General features: G+C 48.0%; 2 protein-coding genes across 7 annotated transcripts in view; one reads left to right on the forward strand and one right to left on the reverse strand.

Annotated features, from left to right (window-relative positions):
* ARHGEF6 (Rac/Cdc42 guanine nucleotide exchange factor 6) overlaps positions 1–7,340 on the forward strand; it is a 39,020-nt gene extending 31,680 nt beyond the window's left edge. For 5 of the 6 annotated variants that reach the window (XM_042029341.1, XM_042029344.1, XM_042029345.1 and 2 more), the window contains 6 exons: positions 307–327; positions 1,141–1,234; positions 2,343–2,432; positions 3,128–3,227; positions 4,056–4,110; positions 5,029–7,340. In XM_042029341.1, coding sequence (XP_041885275.1) covers positions 307–327; positions 1,141–1,234; positions 2,343–2,432; positions 3,128–3,227; positions 4,056–4,110; positions 5,029–5,169 — 501 coding nt within the window. In that variant the 3' untranslated portion in view covers positions 5,170–7,340. The remainder of the gene's footprint in view (positions 1–306; positions 328–1,140; positions 1,235–2,342; positions 2,433–3,127; positions 3,228–4,055; positions 4,111–5,028) is intronic. The other variant, XM_042029342.1, reaches the window with a different exon arrangement.
* A 3,862-nt stretch (positions 7,341–11,202) lies between these two features.
* On the reverse strand, positions 11,203–17,833 carry CD40LG (CD40 ligand). The gene is made up of 6 exons (XM_042029353.1): positions 17,509–17,833; positions 15,585–15,722; positions 14,361–14,403; positions 14,014–14,070; positions 13,670–13,732; positions 11,203–11,757 (listed from the first exon to the last, which is right to left on the reverse strand). Exons 1-6 carry the CDS (start codon positions 17,662–17,664, stop codon positions 11,390–11,392), a joined length of 825 nt encoding a protein of 274 aa, XP_041885287.1. The 5' UTR covers positions 17,665–17,833; the 3' UTR covers positions 11,203–11,389.
* Between the last annotated feature and the right edge of the window lie 235 nt (positions 17,834–18,068).

Raw genomic sequence — 18,068 nt, forward strand, 5'->3', positions numbered from 1 at the left:
TAAGCACCAGTTTAGATAACCAACATCCACAAACACCCAACTACTAACCGAGGAGGCATGTTCTCTGTGTGTTTAGAGTGTATTAATGCCCACTCACCCTGCATCTCACATGTAAATTTTCCATTTTGCATGACATGGTGCTCCTTTGCATGTTGATAGTGCTTTAAAACCAGTACAGAGGGTGTGCTGCATTAATCACAGGACTAACATTGAAATGTGTTTCAGAATTGTGGATTTAATGGACTTGATGATAAAAATCATCAGTCTCTCACACTCATCTTCTCTTTCTTTGCATATTCATTGTAGAGGATGTCTTATATCTTAAAGGTAAGGGTAGATACATCTCTTTGGCTTGTCGTGGCACAGAACGCTTGTTCCTGTTCCTGCTTCTTGTGCTTGCATGACCCTAATCTTGCCTTGTTGTATCTGTAAGTTATTGTCAGAGTCAGTAGCAACTGGCAAATATATTTTGAGATAAGTCTCAGAAAGGATTTAGTATTGTGGTACTTAAACCTCCTGGCATGCCTCTTCTCCTGCTTTACATCTTTATTGCATGTAACCTACTAGTACACTAATTCTCTCCAAATCAGCAAGACTTTTAACTAAGTGAAGGAGAAAAAAACCTGTGTTTCTTACTCATGGAGTCATAGCAAACACTAACTTTGTATGTGTTTGTCTGTTCTCTGTGTATATGTGTGTGTGGGATTTATACTCTCAAATTGTGGACATTTAGAAGCAGAGCTATTTGCCAACTCTTTTATATTAGAAATCGAGTCAATGGAATAAACCACATTTTAGGGTTTTCTAGCACAGATGACAGAGTTGGTAAGCAGACTAAAAGTGCTATCAATGTATTTGAATTCTCTGGCTAAAGGATTTTAGAGCAGAGTTGAATTTACTAAAGGAGCCTGTCCTGGCCCAAACCTGCAGGTGCAATTCCCACTGCTGTTCCAGGGAGCAGTGGGTCACAACTGGCACATGTGAAGGGCAAAACCCATCATTCTCCCCAACTTTGTCATTGTCTGCTTTACAGTTCTCTAACATGTTGTGTGTAGCATGGGTAGCTACACCCAGCTGTGCTGCTCCCCTGTCCCAGCTGCCTTTGATTCTGGTTAAACACAAGAGTCTATTTCTCTGTAGGATTCCAGCAAAAGTCCAAAAACAATGAAGAAGTTTCTTCCAAAAAGGAAAACTGAGAGAAAACCATCCGATGAAGAATTTGTTATTCGGAAAAGTAAGTTTTGTCCAGAGAAGCTGTGGTTGCCCCATCCCTGGAAGTGTTCAAGGCCGGGTTGGATGGGGCTTGGAGCAACCTAGTCTAGTGGAAGGTGTCCCTGCCCGTGGCAGGGATTGGGACTAGATGATCTTTAACCCCAACCATTCTGTGATTCTATTTTTCTTTTGTTTCTGGAGATTTCTGTGTTCTCAGTGATCTCCATGGGACTTCGAGAACACCCTTTCTTGCAGTGCAGGATGTGACAGGAGGCTCTTACTGTAAGCCTATGTGCTCCTGAACACAGGAGGCTTCTGGAAGTGCACTGGTCCTCAGCCTCTGAGAGATCCTTCCTCCCCTCCCAGTTATGACTGCCAGACATGTCACCACCCTCCTTGTGATTGCTAGCACAGGGTCATGGGTTGTGGGTGGTCTTGTTCTGGGTATGAAGCCAAGGAACTACTTCCAAGTAGTTAAAAACTGCATTAAAACTGCACATCAAGAGTCACCAAAATATGTCTGACAGCTCGGACAAACCCTTACCTGGCCATGCCAGCAGGTCCTAGAACAGTTTCCATGGGGAATTAGGAAACAAAAAGGTCCCCATCCCAACAGGGGTGTTCACCTGCAAAGAGGGGTGTCCTGACAGCTCCCTAAAGCCCACTTGGGACACTCCTTGGGAGCTTTACATGGAAGGCCATGGTCACCCAGCCATGGTGAAGCTCCACGACTAGCTCTCTCCCTTGAGAAGACAGCACTGAGTGGAGGCTGGAAATTAACACTTTGTATTTCCAAGTCCTGCTCTGGTGCTGCTGTACCAGACCCCCGACATTAGGGTTTTGCCTGCCCATCTCCCAGTGCTGCCTGCACCCAAAGTAGGGCAAAAAACTCCCTGAGTTTTGCCAAGATGAGCAACTAGAGATGAGTTTTCACACCATTTGGTCATGGCGCTTGATGCCACTAGGGCCAGAAAATGCAAAGGACCTCGAAAGGGATTGGACAGTGTCCCAGAGACAGTCAGCCAAAGAAACAGCACAATCTCTTAAGGGGCTTGGGTACAAAGACTGGGAGAGACAAGGCCAGAGTACCTTGCTTTTTTGTGCCTGCTGTTGTTTGCAATGTTTTACAGGTACTGCTGCGCTGGAGGAGGATGCTCAGATCCTGAAAGTGATCGAGGCATACTGTACTGGGGCAGGCTTCCAGCAAGCTCTCAGCTCAGGTGGGCGCACAACCGCGTTATTTAGCTCCTACTCTGCCCACAACACTGATAACCCCTCTGGGAAAAAACAGATGTTGCATCATACAGCAATGAGACTCATGCTAGGAAACTGTGTAGTGTTCAGTCTTCGAGATAAGGGAGCTTCATCTGCCTAGTGGTTTAGTTGCCATTGTTTTTCTTCTAAACACAGAGAATGAAGCAGGTAGGAGGGCAGATGAGACACTGCTATTTCACCAGTGATTACCTGATGGTAATCTCAGGTTGCTTATAGCTTTAGAAAGGAAGCATGAATATTATCTCTCAATCAGCTGCGTGTTTAAGAACAACCTGCTTCATAGGAAGCTATCTAACATCTTCAGCTCTGGAAGTAAAACTATCATTGCTGGTGAGATGTCAGATTAAATCACTGAACTGTCAAATAATGGTACACAGAAAAAAGGGAGGCCATGGTTCTTTGGGGAGCTCTTGACCCTAGTTGAATGGTTTCATTTATAAGTCGTGACATAACTTCAGATGCAATGAGTACTCTTGAAAATTTTCCACTTTCTGCTGTAGCTCTGGGTTGGTGGGATGCAGCTGACATCTCCAGCCTGCCCCAGGTTGATGGTGGAGCAGGAAGAGCTTCTGTCTGATGTAGCATGGGCACCAGGGAAGATTACCCCTTTTTCTGCCTGATGAATAATTCTTGTACACAGGGTCCCGTAAAGACTCCATCCCCCAAGTCCTTCTTCCTGAAGAAGAGAAAATCATCATAGAGGAAACACGAAGCAATGGCCAGACAGTCACGGAGGAAAAGTAAGTGTAGCTGCTCTCCACTTGCAGACAGATCCCTGTGTCATTTTTTGGAATGGCATTAAGAACCAATGCCCTGTCCCCACAGAGGAGCAGGGCTGGTGTCATTGACTCCTACCTTAGTTCTGGCAAAGAACCACCAGACAATTTCAACCGCTATTTTGTCCCTTTTAAGGACAGAGCTGCCTTCCCAGCTGTCCTGACGTGGCTGTATCCCTCTGGGCATCTGGATCCCCAGTTTATGGCTTATCCAGGTGTAGGATAATGGGGTCAGCGGGGACAGAACCAAGCAAGTGGCTCTTATTTTCTTATTTTTTTAGCTACTGATGTACTGGGCTGCTGCTGCCCCTCGGGAGCCTGCCTGGCACCTGCCTGTGAGTGCTCCCAGCCTGTACTGTAACTTCTGCATCTGTATGGCTGTGTTGAGCCTTTCCCTTTCCAACCCAGTCAGTGTGTTCCTTTCATGGTTGATTTGTTGCAGCACAACCTCAATGAATCAAGGCTACTTTACAAAAGATGCTCAGGCATTTCTACCTTTAAAGTCATTGTTATTTATTGCCATAGCATAAACAAGGAAGCCAAAGCCACAGACCTTTGCCAATAACTCAAAGCAGAACAAGGTATTGAGGTTTGAGAAAAGAGCTCTGTGTTTTGGAGCAGTGGCCTATAAATGCTGCTGGGCTGTGTTTCCAGAGTCCCCTCACAGGCAGCAGCTTGATGCTCGGGAAGCAGAATCTGGATGCAACTTCCCTGTCAGCACCTCCCATGCTGTCACTGTTTTCCAGCACTCCAACTCTTCTTATTTCTTTTTTTTTTCAATTTTTTTTTCAGAAGCCTTGTTGACACAGTTTATGCACTGAAAGATGAAGTCAAAGAGCTGAAGCAGGTAATTTGGGTGGGATTGTTTGTACTGGGAGTTGAGTGAAAGCCAACCAATCTGTGCTGGGTCATCTTCAGCTGGTCGGTGCCAGGAAAAGTCTTACTGATCCTGGTCCAATCTTGCAAATTCCTGAATGAGAATTAGTTTTCTTCTGATTTACCTCTCTGAATCACAGAATCATAGAATTGTTAAGGTTGGAAAAGACCAGTGAGATCATGGAGTCCAACCATCAACCCAGCACCACCAGCATGTTCACCACTAAAGCATGTCCTGGAGGGGCCATACCCACACATTCTATGAACACTCCCAGCAATGGTGACTCCACCACTTCCCTTGGCAGACTGTTCCAGTGTTTGACAACCCTTCCCTTGAAGAAACTTTTCCTAATATCTGATATAAACCTGCCCTGGCACAGCTGGAGACCACTTCCTCATCCTCCATGCTTGAGTGCCAGAGACAGCAAGAGGGAAGGAGTAGTTGGTCTTTGTGGTAACATGAAGCTTTCCCTCCATTCCAAAAGCTCTTTCAACTTGACTGTTCATTTTATAGGGGTCTGGTGGACACCAGTCCTTGTGGACTCAGAGGAAATATGTCCTCTTCCCTCCAGTCCCAAGTCTGGAGGTGGGAGAAACCACCGCAGGAGAACAGGGTTCTTCAACCCAAGCTAAAATTAGGTTTCCAGGAGGATGTTTCTGCCTGCCCAAAGTCAGGGAACTTCTGTGCAGGTCTTTGAGGTAGTAAGGGTCTGTTTGGGTTACTTGTGGTCTGATCCACTTACAGTCTACATCCTCACGAAGTCCTATCAAATGTCCCTGTTATTTCATCACCTCTGAGGCATCAGGTAGCAGATGCATGGAAGTACCTCACTGCATAAAGTGCATGGGCATTAACCGCATCTTTATTCCTTTGTTTTTCACCTTGCAGGAAAACAAAAGGATGAAACAGTGTTTGGAAGAAGAGCTTAAATCCAGGAAGGACTTGGAGAAGCTGGTGAGAAGGCTGCTGAAGCAGACGGATGAGTGTGGCAGGGAGGACACTGGGCGCAAGTCATCCCTGATCGCCTGAATTCGTGGAGAAGCTGCAGGCAGTGGTGTGTGACCTCAGGTGTTTCTTTGGGAAGTGGAACTGGATCCTTTGCCTCTTCTTGCTCCTTATTTTGTTGGTTTGGGGTATTTTGTTACCAAAAAAAAAAAAAAAGTCATAGAGAAAAAAAAATAGTTTTTCTTCCATCCAGTAAGGAAATAAAGCAGAAACAATCAATCACAGCTGAACCAGTAAGCAAGCGGTCCATGATTCACAATTCATCTGCAGCAACTAATACCTCATTGTACCTGCTACTGGGAGCAAATACAAACTCTGCTAGTGACTGCTGCTCACAAAGGCTCGGGCAGCAGTTTCCTAGAAGAAGCTTAAGCACTTTTTAATGCTTTCATTCTTTCCAAAAGCACCGGTACCTATTTATTGAATGAAAACATTATTGAGGTGGCATTGAGCAGAAACCAAAAAAGCACCATGCTCCTCTTTTCAGATAGTCACAACGGGGGAAGCTTTTCCCATCTATCTTCTTTTTCCCCATTAGTTGACTGTAGCGAACTAGAGCCCAGCAATACTGTGGTTCCTGTGTGGCCTTGATACTGATTAAAATGTGCAATTAACATGAAGACATTTGAACTCCTTGGGGAAGCCAGATCTGGAGCACCTGTCAGAGCGCATAGGAAGGTATTTTGCACAGTGCTGCCTCCTTACAGCTCATGATTAGCACAACAGGTAACTGCTGTTCTGTCCCCCATCCCTTTTCTTATGCATGATGTAGAATTCCTACCCCCTGCTTTGTTTTCACATCGAGTGTCCAGGTATCCTAGGAGATTATAATTTTGCTGTGCTTCTTCTTGCAGGACATGCTTTTCTCTGTATGAAATGTAAACATTGCTTGACAACAAAAAACAACCCCGAATGTGCTGGTCCCCTGCTCCCTTCTGCCCATGTTAGGCTCTCCATCGCTCCTTCCCAAGGGTTGGGAACGTAGCCAGCGGCCACTTCTCCCCACACCACCCCAAAGCGGCTTTCTGCTAGGGAAAAGGAACTTGTGATAGGGAAGGTATTTATGCTTTGACAAGAGCTGGAACGCTCCTGGGGCAAGGATGTGCAACACCCTCACGGATCCCTGCACAGTTCCTCGACCACAGCACACAGGCAACATGCATATGTATCAGCTCTCCTTATCTTACTTGGTGTTATACCTTAGTTTAGAACTGATGTTTTTCTTCCTTCCTTAACAGCTTTATAAAAATAACTCTCTGTTAAAGTTAACGTGTCTTATTTATCTCACAGGGCAGCATGGTCCCAGGGTGTGCAGAGGCACCGCAGCTTGTTACAGTCACACCATTATGTTGGTTGTGAAGGACATAACAGAGGCAATAATTACAACTCCCTCCTTGCCATTAAATTTTAGCCAGGACATTGCAAATGGTGTTTTGGGAGATGTAGACTCCAAAATATCTCGAGTGTAATAAGAAACTCTCTTTAAGCTGTTTCTAGGGCAAAACAGAGGTCTGGCTACGTTTGCCATCCCCAGAGCATCCCAGCCAGATGGCAGCTCCCCGCATCCCTGCCTGGGCACACAGTTGAGTGGTTTGGTCAGCAGTCAAGTCTGCTGTGCTTGTGGATGGTTTTCCAGGAGCAGAACTTTTGCTACATGTACTGCTGCTCTGGGAGGCCATGCGCAGACCCCTCACTACTGCCTGGCCTTGCCGCCTGCCCAAAGCTGGGTTGGGGACTAGGCTGCTGACGTGCAGAACAAACCAGGAGCCACTGACACTCCAGGGAGAGGGTAGAAATGTGTCTTTGCTGCCCCCAGGCTCAGTTGAAACCCGTACTGTATACATATGCATGTTTGTGAGATGTAATGTGATGGAGGGCACACTGGGACTTTTTGGATCAAGCATTTGTCAAGAGCTAGAAGCCAAAAAAAGACAAGAAAATAAAAAGGAAAAGAAGCCATGCCAGATGGACAGCAATGTTTGCATATTTACTTTGTTTACAGCGCTTTGTAAATAGGTTCCAGTGAGTCTGTCTTTAGATGGATGTGTGTCAGCTGCCTTCCAGTGTATCTTTGTCACATAGGTTTATTTAGTGTAACGACTTATGCAAGTTCAACTTTTCTAACATGTTTTTATTTTGAACAGTTTTTTAATTGACATTTTCAACAAATAAAGAAGGATAAAAGTCGCTTCTTAGCCCTTGGTGCTGCTTCCTGTGTTTTCTGCCGTGAAAGCAAAGCCAGTGCTTGCTCTGGGCATCACTGATTTGCTCAGAATGCCATGGCAGCATCATCCTTCTCTGATTTACTGGTGGGTTTACTGGTGTGAAAGGTGATGCTGGCACTTCGGCTGTTGCTCCCACCATCACCCAGACCTGCAGCAGGCCAAGGGCACCTGGTCCCAGGACAGGAGATGCATTTCCATCCCTTAAGCCCCACATGCACTCTGTTCACAAGGATGCTTTATGGAGAACTGGCTGCTCTGCTGCACCAGGCAGTTGCTGTAGATAAGTGACTTCCTGCCTGCTTGAAATTTTATGTTTTTTTAGTTAGTGTTTTTTCTGGCAATTAGGCGTGGTGACAGGATTTCCTTTGGTCTACCACCATTTGGACAAGACGTCTCCTGCAGGCTGGGGTTTTTTTAACTCTTTGATAGAGACATGCCACGGTCTCAGCCCACAGCAGAAGTAGAGGATCAAACGCAGCAGGGCTGGACCCTGCTCTCCCTCCCCAAACACAGCACTCAGAGTGGGAAAAAGAACAAGAGAAAAAAGAAACACTAGCCTTGGGTGCATCATGGGAAAACACTGAAGTCCAAAACTGCCAGAAGGCAGGGTTAGATGGGATATTAGAAAGAGATTCTTCCCTGTGAGGGTGGTGAGGCCCTAGCACAGGTTGCCCAGAGAAGCTGTGTCTGCCCCATCCCTGGAAGTGTTCCAGGCCAGGTTGGGTGGGGCTTGGAGCAACCTGGTGTCTATATATATACGTATAGCTGGTTTTTTTAAAAAGTGAGCTCAGTGTGTATTAAACCATGCAAACACCTCTCCCAGCAAATGACCATGCTGCTGTTTGTTCCTGCTGCTGCTCATCCATGACCCCCTGTGCCGGTCCTGCTGATGTGCCCCACAAACTCATCACCCTCTCAACCCCTTCTTAACTCAGAAAGAACAAAAATCAGTTTGGAAACTGTAAAATCCACAGCCTGAGGACTGGCATAGAGGCCTCACATCAAGGGAGAAATCAGTATTTTGACGACCTTTAAACTTTCCATGGGGAGAGGAAACCGTGCCAGCTACAGCAACGGGCAGGGCTGTGGGAGACGGACAGAGCTGGATGGCAGCAATTGCATCTCGTCCCCTCCTACATGCTACTTCACATCTGAATCCCATGGGCTATTTTTGGTAAGTCAAGAAACAGAGGCAAGGAACAAAAGCCCTGAGAAAGGCAGCGGTGTGGGCAGGGGCTAGGGTTGGTCAGGCCGCCCACAGGCAGGGGAGGTGACAGTTGGCATCTGCTGCTCTTGCTGCAGACTTTATGGACTCGTTTTATGACTATTTTTCTCCTTCCCTCTTTAATTGTTTTCCCCAATCATGCAATTTGCAGCTCCTGGATCCCTGCTCAGTGATTTGGGCTGGGGATCACAGCCCAGCCCAAGGTCTCTGGCAGGTGCTCCTGGCCACTGAGGCTGGGGGCTGCAGGAGGTTTCAAAGTGTGCACTGTTCACAGGTTTTCCTTGCCTGTGATGAGCAGGTTTTCCACTCCTGGAGGTTTTTGGCCACACACGTGCTCCTCACAGTTCTCTCCTCCCCATCTACTTGCTCCCAACCCCTCCCCCAGTCTCAGACTATCCCAGTTTGCACCGTCTTTGGTTTCTCCTGTAGCTTCCACCAGCACTCCCACCGTGACCGAGCAATTCCACCTCCCCTGTGGAGGTTTGTGGCTCTTCAGGGAGGCCAGCACTTCCTCCAGGAGCCTGGCCCAAGGGCTGGCTGTGTTTCAGCAGCAGCAGGGATATGGCTGGACCCACACCACTGCGGGGTACTGTGGGAGTCAGCAGCTGCCCAGCCCCACACGCAGCATGTGCAGCATCCATTCCGCTGCTCCAAAGCAGAGACATCCCTGCAGGCTCCATGACCGTAGGACAGAGGAATAATCCTCTTTCAGTCAGGTGTCCTAAATCCCCTTAAAACTAGTCCCCACCCCTCTCTTCCACAGCTGTGCTGGGGGCTTCAGCACCTGTGCCTCACTACCCTCCCAGGACAGGGGCTCCTTTCTTCCTTCTCCTTCCAAAATGTCCCTAGTGCTGCCTGGCCCTGGCACCTCAACATGCCCCAAGGAACATGGTGGAATGACTGCCCCTGGAGGCTGCTGGGACTGGCTTTCCCCAGGGTGACCCCCAGTGCCACCCCACTGCCCTCTTAGTCCCCAGACCCCAAGCAGGATCCTGTGAAATCTCAGCCTGGGGCTGGGAAGGGTGAGCGGTGTTCAAAACGTACAGAGCCATCTATGTCTTAATTCATAAATTGTATTAATTGTGGGGTGACTGGCGGAAGAAACCCCACACTGTGGAAGGGGGAACCACAAACACTGAATTATGCTGCAGAACACAGCTACAGCCATGCACAGTCCTCTGGCACACAGTCTCTCTGGTTAAAAATATAAGATGGGTTTAGTTAAATAAATAGTCTTTATACAAGATGTCAGACAAGAGTGGTTCATCCCCTAAAAAAGTTAGGCAGTTTTGGAGAACAACGAAAAATACTTACTGTATTATAGTGGAACCAGACAGTCTCTGAGCTCTACTGACTTTGGAGGGGGCTGTGCTGGGCACTCAGCTCTGCAATGAGCTGTGCAAAGAATGCCCCTTCTGTCCCACAGTGGTGGCATTTGGGCACCGTGTTAGGACTAGACCTGCAGCTTCCAGCACAACAAAGCCTAAAGACTGTCCAAATCTGGAAGCTCTTCCATTTCCAAACCTGTTGGCTTCCAGGATTATTTCCAAACTTTGGCACTCTAAGTGTGACCTGTACAACCAAAAACCCCAGGCCTGTCACCTTTATCATCTTCAAATGCATTTTTTAAATGCTGCATCAACATCCTTGTGCCCTGCTCACCTTCCCTGCAGGCCATGCTGGAGAATAGGGTTGGGAAGACCCTAGTGTGCGGTGTCACCCAGGTACCCCCTGCCCAAGAAGGGTCCTGCCTGTCTGCACAGTCCTACTGTCCTGGAGCTCCAGGACAAGTGCCACTGTGGACACAACCTCACTGAGGACAGCCAGAAGATGCTCTGCACATGTGCTTTGGAGGGAAGAAGCAGCTGGTCCTGCCACCCCCGTGCTTTCCTGGTCCTTCTCCTTGGATAGGTGGGGTCTCAGGAGAAGATGCAGCTCCAGTTTTGATGGTGGTACCCAGTGCCCCTTCCACAGAGGAGTGAAACAGTCCACAGGCAAAGGTTCCTCTGCCTGCAGAGGCAGGAGGACAGTCTGGTGAGCAGATTCAGGTCACCAAGAGCAGACCACCACTGGTGCCCTCCCCTCTCTCTGCCTTGAAATCTGGAGTCCTCCCTTGGCCACCAGTCACCTCTCTGGTGTAGAGCGATTGTCACCAAGTATGAACCTAGCCAAGGCAGTGCCACCCTGAGGAGTTGAGTGGTTGAGTTTCACAGACAAGCCTTGATGGAAAAGAGGGGGTTCTCCAGATACAGCAGACAGTTGGAGTGGCAACATTGCCTCACCAGCAGCAACCATATAAAGACAGTGCTGGGCTTACTGATTCCTTTAGAGGAGATGTTCCTAAGCCTTTTTATGTTTTTCCGTTGATGTTTGTAAGCAGATTGGTGCTGGAGATATGTGTGAACCGAGCTTGCCTGAAGTGCCCTGAGCCATCCTACGTTTCTAGGAAAGAAACGTTGATGGTAGAGTTTGGTAAACAAAGCTCTTGTGACATAACAGGGACATTGACCCTGCCAGGAATGTGGGGTTTGGTGGACCCAAACACACAACACCAGCATGGCACCAAGTCACTGGCTGTGAAAGAAAAAAATCTGAGAGCAAACAAAACCAGCTTCAAACTTTGTTCCATTTGTGTTCTCAGGGCCCCTTGGCCCTCATTAATAAATAACAAAATATACAAATTAAGAAACAAGAAAAACAGAGAGGCAGAGGAACATAAATAAGGGAAACAGGGAAAGGCACTTTGCTCAAGAAAGTTGGGCTGGATTCCCAGCTCGGGACAGCCCTTTTCTCACTACAGCTTAAAGATGCCAACGTATGTGTTGCCGTGGCTGTAGTTCACTTTTGTGGAGTCTGTCACATTGACAAAGACCATGTCATCTTCCCGAAGGTTGAAGACACCTCCCACCCGGATGGACTGGAGTTCACAGGAGGACTTCAAGGTGCTCTGTGTCTTTTGTCCTTTCAGCAAGAGCCGGTCCTCTTCCTTGGGGATATGCAAATAAATATAGAGGGTGAAGGGCGCCAAAGACACCTCCCTGGTGCAGAAGCTGACTTGGGAGTAGATGTAGTAGAGCCCTGCTTCCTCCACCTTCAATTTCCCTTCCTTATTGGATACCAAGCTGTTTGTGGGGCCATACATCGTCTCCTTCCACTCCAGCACTGTAGGGAGAGAGCATGGTAGGTGAGCTCAAAGAAGGAGACTTCCAGTTTGGCAGGCTGATTTGGGGGGGCACCCCACAGACATCTGGCCTCAAAGCCTCTCTCTGTCTGTCTGTGGGGTGCAGTTAGTGGGATACCCAGGCCAGGTCACCATTCCCAGCCCATGGGAGCAGGGACCCCTTCCCCAAGGCCAGAGCAGGTTTAACCCATGTTGCTGATCACTGGCTTTGTCACCCTTGAATCGGTATGTGAGTGGAGAAACATTTAGCTTCCTTCATCCAGCCGAGTGGAAATGCATAGGGAGGAGGATTGCCTGTGTTTACCACAACAGACCAAACACGGTGTTACTTCCTTTTGCTGCCTCCATGGACTTCAGTGGGACACCCTCCAAGCCCTCAGAGCACTACCAAAATATGCTGCAACTCTGCTCTTCAGAGCCTCCCATCCCAGTTTTTCCCAGCTGGGGGCTGCCTTTCCTCCAGAGTCCTTCCTCCACCTGGCCTCTGAGGATGGCGAGACTTTACCAAGGAAGTACAAAAATTAACATTGCACAATTGCTATCCCTGCCTGGGTGCAGAGTTGCAAGGGCTTTGCACGGTGAGTGCTGCTTCCCACTGCCAGCACCATGGCCCACACAGATCAGGTGATGCCATGGATTTTGGGATACTTTTGGTGTCATCAGAGTAGCTCATGCAGTTGGTGCAGATAAGCCAATACAGAGACCTGGAAGCCATGGCTGTGGGGGCTGAGCTCAGCTATGACCTCTGGAATTTGGACCTCTGCCTTCCCCAGCCTACAGAGACACCTGCAAGAGCAGCCAGGGGAAGCAGATTGGCTCCAAGGGGAATAATGGGTTCGGCTGTCGCTGCCCAGAGACAGTGTGCTATGGGTAGTCCTGGGGGCGCCACGCAGCCCATGGGCCATGACCAAGCATCCCACAGGGACATTTCCCCACACCGAGTTGAGCTCCAGGCAGCTGCTGCCCTCTGGACCCTGCTTTTTAGGCTCAACAAGTGCTTGAGCAGGGAGTTTTAAAATGCAGCGAGTTTCTCACTTCTTTGATCTTATCTAACACTAAGCTTTCCATAGGTAGAATGAGCTCTGGGTGAAATGCTGCGTCAGAGATGGAAAGAGCAGTTGCTGATTATTGTCAGTTACTCCAGAATTAAATCAGAAATGCTCAGATTGCGAAATCCTTGCCAGATGGAGTGACTGACCTTGCAAGCTCATACTCACTTTGGTAGTCCTTGCTGTTGTGGGAAGTCCTTCAACTAAGGCTACGCTGGGGGACAGAGCAGCAAGAGCAGCCACGGCCAATACAGTGGGATGCACAAACGCAAAAGGACTCAGGTATATCTCTCAAACCTAATGTGGCCATGGCTGTGAATAATTGCAACTTGACTAAATCCATTTGGAGCCATCTATGATGCGACTGTAAAGCCCTCAGCCAGCCCATATTGCTGCCAGGACCACTTTGGGTGAGAAGAGGATTAAATCAGCAGATGCAAATGGGAGCAGAGCCCTCCTGCAGCAGCCACCCCAGTGAGACATGACCAGGAGACCAAAAAGATCAATTTTAAGAACAAAAGAAAAGTGGGAGGTTGTTTTCCTTAAATACAAAGACAAAAAGTTTTCCGCTCATAAAAAATCCTGGAAAGATTAAGCCCTTGTGGTACATTTCTAGGAAGGCACATACAGGGCTACTGAGGACAGCTGGGATGGACGAACCCCACGTGGCACAGCTGCACATGTGGCCACTGGGAGGTTTGCTGTGTTTTGGGGCACACTTTCATGCTGGAGTTTTTCTGTCCCTGTCTCTGCCCTTAGAGAGCCACAGGGCAGGATTGGGAATGCACACTGCTGTATCCCTCTGGCTCCCTGCTTGAGGTAGGACCGAGTGAGTCTGTCTTACCTGAGCCTGCCTTGTTGCTCTGCTGACCTGCCAGGTGAACTGCAATTGGCTCCCTCTTCTCTGCTGCAATTTAGAAAGGCCAGTGTTATTGATGCCTTGTTACCCACTTTTTCCCCAGTGCTCCTCTGCAGGGACTGCAGGACCTCCTGCCCTTAATGTTTCTCTACAGGCCAAGACGCCATCTCCAAATTCCACCCCCACCCCTGAGTGAGGTAGGACGTGGCCTCTACTCAACAAAGACCTGCAGGTGCCTCTGAAGTGAAACCTCTGACGGATAAAACCTGTGGAGGAGATGGTGTCACCATGCCTGCCGTTGGAACAGGACCTGGATGTGCACACCTCACCTGCAAAAGACGTCTCATTCTTGTGTGTCAAACGAGAATGCTCATGGTGCTCAGGACCTGCAATGTAAAAGGCCGCAGATTTAATTTTGGGTTTGATTTCAACAACTTCAGACATTGTGACACCCAAAACTGCCTGCCCTGGGGAGATGGCCATGCCCAGTGTCCCCCTCTGCCAGCCCACACCGAGCTCAGTCCTACCCCCATAGGGATGCTCCAAACCCCAACCTGTCCCCTGCCTCCACACCATGCCCTGAGACACTCATGGGCTGTTGAAGTCCCTTCCCAGGCCAAGGAACTCCTTCTGCCCCTGCAAGCCATGAGTGCACTGGTTACATCAGGAAACTCACCTCTCTGCATTTCAAACTTGGGCTGCTCCTTGAGGGCTCCGTCCTGTAACAACAGCAAAAATATATCGGTTTTTTTCCAAATCAGTGATTTTGAAAGTTTCTATATAAAATATGCTCTGGTCACTGCTGGGGTTGGTGATATTTGGCTCCAACAGCCCTGTCAGCTCTTGACAGAGGGTACCTGAAACCAGAGAGCCCCTCTAGTACCTTCCCCAGTTTCACATGTGACCATGGGCTGTCTGCAGCAGGGAGTTTGTAGGGTTTATGCTCTTAAGTTTAATTCAATTAAAATTAAAATTTGAAAACAATAAGATAAACAAAAAAAAAATCTCCTTTTCATGTGGGAGACATGCTGCAAGTGTTGCCAAGGCATATCCCTGCCCTGCAGTGGGGGTTTTCAGGACTGCTGAGCATGGCCTACCTCAGACATATTTTTTGGTGGTCTGTTGGGTACTGTTGCAAACCTGAAGGTTTATCTGAGGCAGGTGTAGCTGAGGCATTTGCTGTCATCAGGCAGTGACAATGAGGAAGAATGTTCCTCTCCCATCTACTCTGGCCAGCACAGACACTCCTAAGAAGTGAATTCAGGGCTGAGCAGGATGAGAGCACCTCATCCCTGGCTGGGCATCCCTCAGCCACTCTTGGAGGATATTGCAATGCAAATTGGCTCTTCTGCACCCAAATGTGAGGAGCCACTGCTCCAACTAGAGATGCCACCCCTGAGTCCATGGGATGGCATTTGCACAGCACCCTCATGCTCCTCACTGGTTGCCAGGAGCTCTGTTTCCTGGCCCAAGCCTTGCACTGTCGTTGACACCTGGGCAAAGTGGGTGGAAAAGGGTTCCTAGTGGCAGGTGGCCACAAGCGTCCTCACACCCACCAGGTGTGAGACAGCAGAAAATCAATATTTTTCAGACCAGAATCAGGGAGAAGAGCCAAAGTGGCTGCAGCTCCATCCCTCCCACCACAAGCCCCAAACATACTATGGCATGTTGCAGCTGGATGTGCTCTGATCAAGAGCATTTTAGGAAAAGAATCAATGAGATTTTCCAATGATATCAATATAGTGTAAAAAGAATACAGTACAAAAAAGGGCATTTCCTACACAGCCCTAAAGTAGAGAGTACCCATGGTTTTAAAAAAAAGCTTGGGGTGAATCTCTGTGTGTGACTGGGAGCCCCTCTCCCCCTTCAGTGGGATCTTTATACACCCAACAGCACGTACCTTGCACTGGATGTTCTGGAAGCCCTTTAAAATCTTTTCACAGTCCAGCAATGTAGACTTTTGACCTTCTGCTGTCTGACATTTCTGTACTTTCTTCAGGAAGATGTAATCTTCATTTAAGCTCAACACCTCTTCCATCTGCCGACAAAGGAGAGAAAGGAGGGTCAATAGGATGTTAGTAGGACACCTGAAACAGCTGGCAGCAGAGCCATGCTGCACTCCTGCCAGCAATAAATCCAGCCTGGGAAGCTCAGGGTCAGATATTCAGCACAGGGATAAGCTGAGCAGACAATCTGTGAGTAGCAAGAGCTCTCACCAGACCCAGCACAGCATCTGTGCCCTCATCCACTGGGAATTGCACCCATGGAGCCCATCCTGACTGACAATGCTAGGTGAGAGGAGGATTGCTCAGGATCTGTTTTCTATCACCTTGAAAAATAATTTAAATGTCCGTCTCTGACTTTTCTTAAAGGCACAGAAATCCCAGTGGGTGGCTCAGGGGCTTGGGGTTTGCAGCTCCTTCCCCAAGGGCCCCAGCAGGCAACTGGGATGCTCACTCAGCCCCTCACAGAGGGGCCCTGCCCTCTGTGTGCCCTGCCCACACAGAGGGGCTTTAAATTTTTTCTGCTTGCTTATTGACTAAAAGTGTTGCCAACAAAACAAAACATGTGTGTTGGGGCTGAATTGTGCCAAGATCTTCAGATAAAAAAAATTCAGAAAGCCAGTAAGAAAATAATTAAATGCATCCAAATATTGATTTTTAAATTCACACCTGTTTGGTTTTTTTTCCTTGTAAAAATCTAACATTCAGTTAAATGGTAAAGTGCAGCTGGACATGAGGACACACAGCCAGGCACAGTGCTCAGCATAGGCAGCACTAGGATGGGCAGGGTCAGATTCGAAGCCCTGCCACAAGCTCTGAAGGCAACTGAAATCCTCTTGCCACTTGTGACTGCCTTTCAGCTGCCTCTGATCCTCTGACATGTCCCTCTGCAGTCACATTTCCCTCTGCCAGAGACCCTCTACACACTCCTTCACCACAGGCTGCAACCTCCATGAAGCGAAGTCCCCTTCCAACCCTCTGATATTAAAACCCCCCTAGCTCAAGATTGCTCTCCACCCTTGTAGATCAGGAATCACACAGTTAAATTTCAATTTAAGTTGAGACAACACATTTGAAAATCAGTAACATCCACCTTATCAGTGTATCTGGTAAGAAAAACTCATTCTGGATTTTAGGCACATATTTCTTTAGCTGGCAGTTTCTGGCTTGGAGGAAAGTGGCTTTACCTTGGTGATTTTAGGCATCATGCAGTGCAGCTGCAGTCATACCAACCTCAAAAACAGCTTTCCAGACTTTAACATTTTGGTAAATGTTGTCCCAAGTACGGGACAGGATCACTGGTACTGTGTACCTTCAAAAACTGAGAAAGTGCTGTGGTCCAGTCTTTTCTTCCCTAAACTGCAAGACAGCATCTGAAGTGAGATGTTGGTAAAATCACTGAAACACTAAAACAAATTTCATTTCTGGACCTTTCATCCTCTCAGTTAGTGTCAGAGTGCTACTAAGTGCTACAAAATCAGAAAAACCCCTACCAAGCCTAAAATAGCCACTTGCATGTCTAAACCACACCCTCTTGTCCTCAGACTGACCATCAGCTACCAGCTTTGCTCTTAATGTCTCTTCTCAATTGGTCATTCTCTTTTTATTAGCAAGGGGAACAGACCTCCCACATGCATCTCCGTGGCAAATTAAAGCAGAAATGAGAACATGGGTGTGATAAATGGTACTGCTGCCTCCATCCAGCGGTCAGCACCATCGTCCACCATGTTCATCCTCTTGGTGAGCAGATCTCACCAGAGCTGAAGTCAAACCATGCCAGCAACCCAGCAGAGACAGAGACAACCTTCTCTCTCCGCTTACCTTATCCATCTTCATGTGAAGATACAAACAGAAGAGCACGGTCCCAATGGTCTGCACTACAATAAATACAGTGAGGAAGCCTATGAACATTTTCATGATGCCAGGAGATGGGCTGCCAATGGGACGGGGTGCCTCAGGGCCATAGGGTTCGTTCATCTTCTATGCACGTTGCTGGGGCTCCTCCAAATGCGCTGCTTGCAAGTAGCATGAGAACTGTTGTGCGAGCGCCTGCTGCTCAAGGGATACAGGGTACAGCAACCTACACTTCCTGGAAAAAGCTCTTCGTAGTGGGTAGGTTTGTTCACTACCATCTCCAACGACAACAACAACAACAAAAAAGTTGCTTAGACTTTCTTCTCTGTTGCACTTCCATGCTTTTTCCTACTGTTCTACCTGAAACAGAGAGAGGTTCTTGTTTTGTACATTCATATTTGCCCTTGAATCACTCCAAAATGTTCCCTGGTGGGGTTTTTTTACTGCTGTGGATGAAAGTTTTGTGGCACGTTGTCTTAAAAGAAATGAAGACTGGATACAGGTACAGAGCTGCTGAGCAGTACTGT

The sequence above is a fragment of the Corvus kubaryi genome, unplaced genomic scaffold (assembly GCF_017639235.1).
Source record: "Corvus kubaryi isolate FWS band 111438036 unplaced genomic scaffold, C.kubaryi_AGA036_p1.0 37322, whole genome shotgun sequence".
NCBI classification, from domain to species: Eukaryota; Metazoa; Chordata; class Aves; order Passeriformes; family Corvidae; genus Corvus; species Corvus kubaryi.

Excerpts from the sequence above, each read along its gene's own strand:
- CD40LG (XM_042029353.1), bottom strand. The coding sequence starts at position 17,664 with ATGAACGAACCCTATGGCCCTGAGGCACCCCGTCCCATTGGCAGCCCA. Across the intron at positions 15,723-17,508 it reads TTCACATGAAGATGGATAAG|ATGGAAGAGGTGTTGAGCTT; the intron begins GTAAGCGGAGAG and ends CTTTGTCGGCAG. Across the intron at positions 14,071-14,360 it reads CAAGTTTGAAATGCAGAGAG|GTCCTGAGCACCATGAGCAT; the intron begins GTGAGTTTCCTG and ends TTTACATTGCAG.